The sequence below is a fragment of the Styela clava genome, chromosome 1 (genome assembly GCF_964204865.1).
Source record: "Styela clava chromosome 1, kaStyClav1.hap1.2, whole genome shotgun sequence".
In the NCBI taxonomy this organism is placed as follows: Eukaryota; Metazoa; Chordata; class Ascidiacea; order Stolidobranchia; family Styelidae; genus Styela; species Styela clava.
In genome coordinates this window covers 7,452,135-7,462,797 of record NC_135250.1, presented here as the reverse complement: position 1 = coordinate 7,462,797, position 10,663 = coordinate 7,452,135, and the positions used below count along the sequence as shown (strand labels likewise).

At 37.9% G+C, this 10,663-nt stretch overlaps 1 protein-coding gene across 1 annotated transcript; it reads left to right on the top strand.

Moving 5' to 3' along the window:
- Window positions 1–204: 204 nt before the first annotated feature.
- Window positions 205–4,349, top strand: LOC120347032 (ras-related protein Rab-18-B-like). Its single transcript, XM_039416841.2, has 5 exons — window positions 205–776; window positions 1,233–1,302; window positions 1,548–1,668; window positions 2,254–2,372; window positions 2,725–4,349. Exons 1-5 carry the CDS (start codon window positions 709–711, stop codon window positions 2,950–2,952), a joined length of 606 nt encoding a protein of 201 aa, XP_039272775.1. The 5' UTR covers window positions 205–708; the 3' UTR covers window positions 2,953–4,349.
- The last annotated feature ends 6,314 nt before the right edge of the window (window positions 4,350–10,663 follow it).

Sequence of the window (10,663 nt, the reverse complement as noted above, 5' to 3'; positions counted from 1 at the left end):
TTAAAAGTGCAACGTCAACACGCCTGTTCTTGCACATAAATTTCGCGCCCTCTATCGAACGTGCGATTTTCTCACAATTTGGCATTCTCACTTTAAAATGTAGGGATATTTACTGAATTATACCATACGGGAGTGCTCAAATCATGCAATTACATCCAATCATGTAGTTTGAGCAAGTTGTAGTGACGCGGTACAATGAGCATATATACAGCTCGGTAATAGAGGTAATCAGTTGCCGTATTTCATCTAACAAGAAATAGAATTGCGGAGGTAGAGCTCATGGAAGAGAAATAAACCCGTACATACGATTAAAATGATACAGTCAATATTGAATGTCTTACTCAAAATATGTATTTTCACTTAAAGTGCTAAAGAATATCTAACCGTTTCGGTTTTGTCATTCTTTTGCAACAGTTTCCATGCATCGCTTATTGATCACTAGCGCCGCAAGTGCAGGAACATTTCTTTGTTTATCTCTTGCAAAATTTGTCTGTCACAGTGGAGGACGTGTCGCTCGAGGATATAGCTAATTTCTGAAGTTATTTGCCCCTAGTTAATCTGAAATACCGAAACGACTGCTTACAGTATTGGAAAATTATAAATACCTCAATTCAATGCAGTTTGCTGTCCTTTTTTTTCAACGCTAAAGAGAATCTGACAGCAATATCCAGATATCGCAGAGCTTGAATACCGGTACGGATTGTAGAGATGGATGGGGACATACTCACAACTTTGAAAATACTAATAATCGGAGAGAGTGGTGTTGGCAAATCCAGGTGAGAAACACTGTACAATTCTAAAATACGGGTACAGGAATGTCAATGTGAAAATTACTATAATGTCTCTAGATTCAGTGATTTTAGGATTTCTAAATACAGAAATATAAGAATAACAAATCGACTAATGTCACTAACATATCTAGATCTCATGCATCTGTAACACGTTGAATCGATTTGTCTGTTGGTTGCTACAGCTGTACTGATGCTTATTTTGTATATACAAAAAAGTTTTTTCTTTCAGACTTTACCTTATTTCTGTATTTTGCGATATTCAACATTGCAATACAATAACATTTCATATAACTTAGACCAAAATTCAGGAAAGAAGAACTGTAACTAAACTTAATAAACTGAAATATTGCTGAAACCCGATAGGATAAAAAGTATTTATGAGTGTATTCATTTGTGCGACAATTTGTGAAGCCTTAATTCATTTTTATCTTTTCATTTCAGCCTTCTCCTACGATTCACAGATGACAAATTTGACCCAGATCAACCTGCTACAATTGGTGTTGATTTTAAGGTTTGTTGGTTTTTTAGATTCATGTTCTTGTCTGGTTTTACATGTATGGTCACATGAAAAACTAAAAAAAATTGATGCCAAATATGTGAATGGAATTTTGAGATTGTTCCTTACCTTGGAGCCAAGGTTCTTTTTCAATTGGTTCAGCATTTCAAGTAAAGTATGGTCCAATAATCATCCAATAACTCCCAGTACGCCTTGTATGGTGCAAAGTCAATTTAAAAAAAAGTATGTATATGTTTCAGGTGAAAGCTCTTACTGTTGATGGAAACACAGTGAAATTAGCAATATGGGACACAGCCGGTCAAGAAAGATTTCGAACACTCACACCAAGTTATTATCGAGGCGCACAAGGGGTTATATTTGGTGGGTTTGCTTATGGTTACATTCTGAGATCTTCTTGTTAATATTTTTCAATTATCCCAGAGAGACACATTTTTAACAAAAAGGTTGTATTGTCATAAAATTTGAACTGGTCATAATTTAATTTTTAAGATAGGTTTAAGATTTCCAAATAGCTTGATATTCAAATTTCTTTCCAACTCCATTTTTCCATTTCATTTTTAGTTCATTATGCTATTTGTCAAATCTCATTTTATATCATCTACTTGAAAAGCTTTTATTTGGGTTTTAACAATTTATACATAACATTGTTTATCATTTTTATATAGTTTTTTTTCCTCGTGTTCTCAGGGTTATGTTGACCTTTTGTGGCCAGAGCTTTGGACTCGACTATGCTTGAAGATCTCATATAACCTGGGGTGTAATTATTTGGCAGGCAATGCCGAACATAAGATTCACTTCCCCCTCAAATAAATAGGTTAAGTTGTGGAAATCTGTCATGAAAATTTTTCAAGTTAGCATGCTTTACCTATAAATTTCTACGGCACAGAAAATCCATTTAAATTTTTAATATTTAAGTTATTTTTTCAATTTTAATTTTGTTTATAGTTTATGATTGCACAAGGCCGGATACGTTTTCAAGAATAGGTGCGTGGCTAACTGAACTCGATACATATGCTACAAAAGCAAATATAGTGAAGATGCTCGTCGGAAATAAAATTGACAAAGTAAGAAAGAAACATCAAAAATTCAATTTAAGTACATGGCATTTAATTACTAATATTATCTGGAGTGATGCTTTATAGATTGTAAATGCATTTCACTTCAGACTAGACATATTTTCTGCAGATTCTGTTTTCCTTTTTCTCACATAAAATGAGAATTTTGCCATACAATTTGCCATATTTGCTCAATTAAATCAAAACTCTGTCTAATTTTTTCTGATTGGGTAAAAATTATTTTTTTATTATCAGGACTTTAATTGTATTCGAGTTTCATGAATGCTTTTTAAATTTGTCCTGCAAATTTTTTTAAATTTTGAGTTTTTTTTTTATAATTTCCTTCTTTTTAACAAATTAGGAAGACAGAGTGGTTGACAGATCAGATGGTTTAAAGTTTGCAAGGAAACATGCTATGCTTTTTATAGAAGCCAGTGCTAAAACGAAAGATGGAGTACAATGTGCCTTTGAGGAACTTGTTGAGAAAATTATACAAACTCCAGGACTATGGGATAAAGATGGACAAAAGGGTGGTACTGTAAATGTTACTTCTCAAGGTTCAGAGCAGCAAGGTGCATGCTCATGTTAGTGAATGTGATCCTGCCAACATTCCCATAAGGGTTATTGTTATTAATAATAGTATTATGACCAATACCATGCATGAGCCTTTCAACAAGGATATTCTGATCACATGCCAACCATCATTGTTCGATGCAATAGTGTTGTCTCCATTTAACTTCGTAAATCATGTGGCTTGTTACTGACTAATTATAGCATTTGGTATTTGTTAATATAAGCCAATACGATCGCAACAAATATAAATACCCCTCTAATTAACTGATTCGTGCATTGCCTTATGACTAGCCAGATTGTCCTGAACTAATGCATGTCAACCTATAATTTTTACACACTTTGGTTTCAGGATAATTTTGAATTGTTTCTCAAAAAATTCTGGTAATTCAGTAGATCCCATTGACTTCATTCAGAGTTTTTTTGTGGATGGTAAGGGAAATAATGAATCCCAAAATATGAAAAAAGGGTATTGCTTTCCATTATCAAATTTTTCTATGAATAAGTTCTGTTTAGTTAGACAAATTTTCTGAGTAATTCTTACTGCAAAAAGTTCAATCAGATCGTTGGAAAATTAGTTCGCTTCATAAATTTATTTTTAGGGATGCCACATTTATTTTATCTCATCTAGCAAGCTCTGTGATAATTTTCACTATAGAATTCTGTGCTAAATCCGATATATTTGAGTGAATTATTATTTTTTTGTTCAGTTTTGGTGATTTTAACCAATTTTATATTATTATTTCTGTGAGCCTTGTATATACATTTCAGTTCTGATTTGAACAAGCTTTCAATTGTTTGCCTTTATTTTGCCCCTTTGCGACCCTTTTGAGTGGAATATATACTGCCTGCTCTATACAGTCTCTAATTTCGATAACATTTCATTAGTCATACAAGAGATATATTGATCTCAATATCATGTATACGTTTTATATATGACATGTGTACTGAAACGAACCTTTCAATTGGCTGCCACCGTGAATTGATCTGAAATACATACTTAGTGGCCTGGTTTATGTTTCTCAGCAACAAGCAATGCTTTTAAACACACTGTCAATTACTGTCACACTTTGAATTACAATCTAATTGAGAAATTTGTTATATATCCATTTTTCCCAAGTTTATTTCACTTTAGAAATTATTCTAAGCAAAATTCCTAATTTAGTTTTTTGAAAGTTAACATCGGGGGTGATTGAACTGCAAAAATACTAAATTTCACAGTTATTTAAATTTCTATATTTTAATTTTTTGCCAATAGCTTGCTCAATGGGGCTCGAGCCTTGCTTCTGGTACCGATATGTGAGTGACAGAACATAAAAATTGTATTTATATATATATATTGAACATAAGGAATATTTATTTCTTCCGTTGCTCAAGCGTTGTTTTGATCATTTCAAATAAAGATTATTTCTTGTACAGTACTGTTTTTATGTTGCCTGCAAAGGGTTAAGAAGGCATCAAAATGGCAACACTTAGTGCAAGATGTATGTGTATGTGTGAAGCATTTTTGCGAGGGGTGCAAATATAAATACCCCTCGCTTATAAAATACAGTTCATTTTGGCATCTTGAAAACACAAAACTCGATGAAACGGGCAAAACATAACAGAAATGCCCCAAAACTTGAAAACAAAGTTTATAGTGCACAATGAACGTGCTCGTTTATCAAAAGTTACACAAATAATATATTTATAAATAATAACAAAAAACTTGATGAGCAGCAGTAGAAGCCTCCACGGCATTTCATGTAAAAAAGTTAGTCACAAATACAAGTTGAAAAAAAATAATAATAAAATTGATAGTGTGTCGGACACGAACACGTTTCAGCCAAATAACGTATTTGGGTAATAATTACATGTGATTAAAGAGAGTGCAAAACAAACAACACAACCAATAAAAATCTAGAACACGCATATGTGCAGATACCAAAATTTGGAGGCAATGAACAGTCAAAGTTTCTATAGATTTCGGATGAATCATTCTTTACATTGAATAGAATCATATATTGGTTTACTACTGCCACATGCTTCTTCATTATTTTGACCATTTAGTAGGATAGGATAGTATTTACATATTTATCCCGGGGGAGAGGAAAGCCGATAAGACGGCTTATCCATATGGCGAACCACGGCCTCTCGTCCGGTTACCATTCCAAGTCGGGTATGGGATTAGATTTACTGTATTGTTTGTTTTCGGAAGCATGGACTTGGTGGTGGAGGAAGCCGTAACCGACCAGCGGTTACGTGAACCACCCAACGACGGCGAGGAGTCCAGCAATCCTCTCGCACATAACCATCCCTGCATGGGATTCGAACCTGCGAACCCACGCAGAGTAGTTAGAGGTGCGGTGGCGAGCGTATTCCTAACGCTTAGCCCGTTGAGCCACACCGCCGTTTGAGAACCCCAACATAAGTAGTCCACTACGGCAAATCTAATGGTTTGTACAAAAGTTCAACATTCTTATTTTTGTCCAAATTTACACCATCTCTTTTTGGCTCCATCCAGTTACCGGTACAGTTCTTAAATCAGATTCACTGGAGTCTGAAATATTTCATATTCCAGTAATTCCATCACCCATTACCACCTTGTTGAAATGAGAATGTCAGCCTTCTAAACAAATATTTTAAAAGCCAATACCGTACGACTTCATCCGGCACGATTCAATTGTACCAACGCACGGCAAGCGAGCGGAATGAAAATGTATAACTAAGATGTCCTGGTTCATTTTATTTGAAGGGATGCACAACGCAGGGAGATCACCCCAAAATAATGTCAATAGTACTGGAAAGAATGTTATAACCAGTAGTTTCTGAGTTATGTTAATAGTTCGCCTCCTCAGTAGCCCGGAATCACATGAAATCCGGCTCCGAATCTGCAACAATTTGAAACAATTTTGACTCCGGCCTCCAAATATAAAAGGTGGTTGCTTATCCACAAGTCTGGTCGTCACACGTCCTCCTTCGCATATCTAATATCTATGTATGTCGTATGAAACTATGTTTTTGTATTTCGACTCTTCGAAACATACATTCATCTTTAATACAGTTACAGCGCATATGTGGAAACACAACGAATCTAGCGCGTATTCTATAGTTAAATGCACGTGATACTAATCAGCGTTGCCAAGCGAGACGTTGATTCAAATTTAGTAATCAAGTATAATCTTGATACGCATAACTCTCGTCGGCAGCGGTGGCGTAGTGGAAGCGGAGAGACATGGTGAAACACCGGGCCAGGGGTTCGAACTTCGAATCCCATAGCGAGTGTAGAATGAGTAGTATATATATTAGGTATATAAGTTGAGAGTCAGCCAGAGCTGTCGGGGGGAGATAATGGGGCGGAAAGCGTTGTGAGCTATCCAGAGTAGTCAGACAGGCTGGAGGTTGAAGGGAAGACGGGTGGTCATGACGGTCTAGCGCGGGGTAAAAAAAAATCGAGCCGTCTGCACGGGGAGGAAAGGAAGTGTAGAGGAATCTGCGGAAGGAAAGCAGGGGTGGGTCAAGACGATGAACGGGGTGAATGGAAAAGATGGAGACAGGAATAATCCCATAGAGACGCCACAACGGGAGCGGGGCAGCAGAGGCTGTGAGAAATCCGAAGCAATCAGGACGGCTGTGGGACAGAATACTCAGGAAGGAGCAGAGCCCAGAGACGGGGAGAAATATCCGGTTCCAGATAGAGATTGAGAGTATTAAATAATCGAGAATGGAAGAGGCAGGAGGGGCAGTTAAAATAATCGAGACTGAGCTTAGGGGAGCAGAATGGAAGAGGCAGGAGGGGCAGAAAAAAACCTGTAACGACGTCAAGAGTAAATCAAAACGAAGAAAACCAGCCAAAGCAGGGGTGGGCAACTTCTCTAGTCGGCGGGCCAGATGTGGGAAAATGAAGTCCTCGGCGGGCCGGATTATTACAAAAAAGACTTCAGTATCCAATCTTTGTTCAATGCTCGACACTCTCTGTCAATTTTACTTTACTTGGGATATTTCATGGTTAATAAAACCTAATATTAATATAAAATCTAATTTCTAAAATCTATTTATATTTAGAATCTGAATATAAATATGACTGAAAACAGTAGCGGGGAATGTTTACAACGCTCTCTGCGTTTGTTTAACAAGTGTGTTAACGCAATGGACCTTTCTCTGCGCATCGACTTCCTTGTTCAATTCGTGACATTGGCCAATCAGCAAGATGCAAAAGTGACGTAACAATGCTCTCTTTTCGCATGCGCTCAGACACTTTTTTCACTCAGACAGATTTTCAGGCGTAGTCGTAAACATTACCTCGTTTTCGCGTTTTTGAAACTCGTATTCGTTACTCGTATTTTCAGTTGTGTTTCGGAAATTCGGAAATAATCAAAGAGAAAAGCGACTTTTTAAAAACGTGTCAAAGAACAAGAACAACAACATAATATTGAAACGATCGCTATGTCCACTACGTGTCCAAAAACATATTGTTGTATGCGATGAATCATAATGATGGTTTTAAACACATATCCCATTTCACATGCGCCAACTCGCGAAACCACTCTTAAAATAAGCCCCGACAATTGTGCAATGGTAAAGTATAAGAAGACTTCTTCGGGGGTCAAAGGTCGGGGAAAGATGCATTGTTTGTGCACTAAGACAATCGTTTATTTCCCCAGTGCGGTGAGAGTAGAGCGATCGGCAACTTTCAGGAATGATGCGTCGGAGTCGTTGGTCGGACCACATCACAGAGTGTGGTTGGATACAGTCGGCAGGCCCGTCAAAATCTCGTCGCGGAACGGACCCGGCCCGCGGGCCGTATGTTGCCAATTTTTTAGTTTTTTATATAGTATGTTCATTCTCGAACCAATGTATGTTGTTTGATAGTTTTATGTGATTAATAAGAATTTTTTATTTTATATGATGAATATTTTTTCTGGTTTCGCGGATCAGTATTTCATTCTATGTGGGGACTGACCATGGGATTGACCCACCTGACACTTTGAGCCAAACAACATACATTGGTTCGAGGATGAACATACTATATAAAAAACTAAAAAATTCCTATGAATCACATAAAACTATCAAACAACATACATTGATTGAGGATGAGCATACTCTTTCAGGCTTTGTGGCTACTTTTGACATAAAATCAGAGTTCATAATGTCCGCAATTCCGAAAAATCCCAAGAATCTTGACAAAAAACGGAAAATCCAGTCGTGAACGCGTTGAAATATCCTATCTTAAAAACGAGCAGTTTACCTGAACCGCTGGCTCGCGCTATGGAGCAGAATATTTTAATGGTCATTTTGCAGGAAAATACGGTACTTCGCGCGTTCGAACGATTTAGGAAGGTTTGGTTTTGTTGTTGGAGAAACATTTTCTAGCTACTATAAATTTATCAGTACCGGTACATGTTTGAATTTAATTACGGTAGTCTACTACCGGTTACTTATTTCAGTATTTATTTACCGCAATCCTACAATTGGTTCCTACATACTGCAGTACTGACACGAAGTACGGTACCGGTACCGGTACCGGTACTGGACCTCAGTCTGGCAGGGCAGCAGGGTGAGTGTGGGCTGGGGTGGGGTAACTGGGTCTGGTATGGTTTAGTACCACATCCACTTCTAGTTGGCCTGGCTCAACAATTTTTGCATATGTCAATCCTAACCCCCACCTGACTACGTCACCGAAAAATTATGTCATTCCGACGTCCCAGTGGCGTAATAAGACCCACCGAAGTATGCGATGGTCGTCCAAAACGCGCAGACGATAACCCGAAATCGAGCAAGCTATTTCTCTCGTTTTCTCGTCGCAACGATCACGATAGGAGATAGATCGCCGGCTTTAGCAAGTTCTTATCGGCAGCGCAAATGCCATTTCGGGCGATCGTAATTATACTTTGGCAATCCCTATGACATGATGGTGACGTCGTAGTGACGTAATTTTTGGATGGCATAGTCAGGTGAGGGTTAGGAATAACATATGCAAAAATCGTTATGCTACGCCCACTGGAAGTACTTGTGGTACTAAACTATACTAGACCCGGGTAACCTTGGTGTCTGAAGGACGGGTCACAAAATGACGAACACAGTCATCATTACTGCATTTTGCAGATTCGATCAAATGTCGGGTCTGGTATAGTACAGTACCACATCCACTTCTAGTTGGCCTGGCTCAACAATTTTTGCATATGTCAATCCTAACCCCCACCTGACTACGTCACCGAAAAATTACGTCATTCCGACGTCACAGTGGCGTAATAAGGCCCACCGAAGTATGCGGATGGTCGTCCAAAACGCGCAGACGATAACCCGAAATCGAGCAAGCTATTTCTCTCGTTTTCTCGTCGCAACGATCACGATAGGAGAGAGATCGCCGGCTTTAGCAAGTTCTTATCGGCAGCGCAGATGCCATTTCGGGCGATCGTAATTATACTTTGGCAATCCCTATGACGTGATGGTGATGTCGTAGTGACGTAATTTTTGGATGGCGTAGTCAGGTGAGGGTTAGGAATAACATATGCAAAAATCGTTATGCTACGCCCACTGGAAGTACTTGTGGTACTAAACTATACTAGACCCGGGTAACCTTGGTGTCTGAAGGACGGGTCACAAAATGACAAACACAGTCATCATTACTGCATTTTGCAGATTCGATCAAATGTCTTATGCTTAAGAACTGCAATATCCCAACTGTTGCTGCGTTTTTGCTGAAGGTAGTCTCACTGGTCTGCGCTGAAACTTTGCCTCCTGCAACATCGTTCATGTTTCCTCAGCACCTTGTAGATTTGTTTACAATTTTTATTTGTTAAGTTGGTAAATGTTGTCAAGTTTCATGGTGGAGGGGCAAAAATAAATGATTGATTAATGTCAATATATCACACCCGTACAGATATAAGTACAGAAGTATGAGCTAGTTAATGATATTATGATATGTAATTGATATTATGTTATAATATGTTAATTATGCTGGGTGCTGTGATTATCCCTTTTTAGGCACATTATATGATTTCCCAATTTGGCTTCTGAGTCTAGTATTTAAAAAAAAACATGGCCTCTGTAGGCTACTTATAGATGAAAAAAATATTTTGATTGTTTTTAAATTTCACTTCATTGATGATTGTTTTGTGTGTGTAGATAGCTTTTGTGGTGTTCACCCTACAGCCCTAATATTCAATGCATAAGTTACATGCATTATAACTGGAAACCATTGTTATGCTAGGTTGTTACTTATCGATCTTAAGATCGGTAAGTATATTGATAGGTATTTGTCTGTATGTGTGTATGTCTGTCTGTTAGATGCATGCGATATCTCACGAAGGCGTGGTTGAATCTGCTCCAAATTTTGCATGTGCATTCATCATATCTCGGACCAGAAGCCTATTGATTTTGGTTGAATTATGTCGTATAATTAGCGAGTTATTAATTAATTAGTGATGAAGAGATCTGGATTTTCACAAATCGAGAGATTTTCGAGACGGGCTGAATGTGTGTGTGCGTATCAGATGCGCAAGTTTTCACGCTAGTGAGCCAGAGCGAAGGATACACACCGCTAGATCGTATCTCGTGATTAATCTTTGAGCCTTGTCTATATCTCTCTTGTAACTTTGACGTCGTCGCGATGCGCAAGTTTCCTTCGATAAATTTTCCACACTATTGAGTCAGAGCGAAGGATACACGCCGCGAGATCGTATCTCGTTACTTATAATTACTCCTTAAAGTTTAAGCAATGTCCATATCCCTAAATCAGGTTCGGGGTT

Coding starts and splice junctions, on each gene's coding strand:
- LOC120347032 (XM_039416841.2), top strand. CDS start 709: ATGGATGGGGACATACTCACAACTTTGAAAATACTAATAATCGGAGAG. Junction 1,669..2,253: donor CGCACAAGGGGTTATATTTG/GTGGGTTTGCTT, acceptor TTTTGTTTATAG/TTTATGATTGCACAAGGCCG. Junction 2,373..2,724: donor TCGGAAATAAAATTGACAAA/GTAAGAAAGAAA, acceptor TTAACAAATTAG/GAAGACAGAGTGGTTGACAG.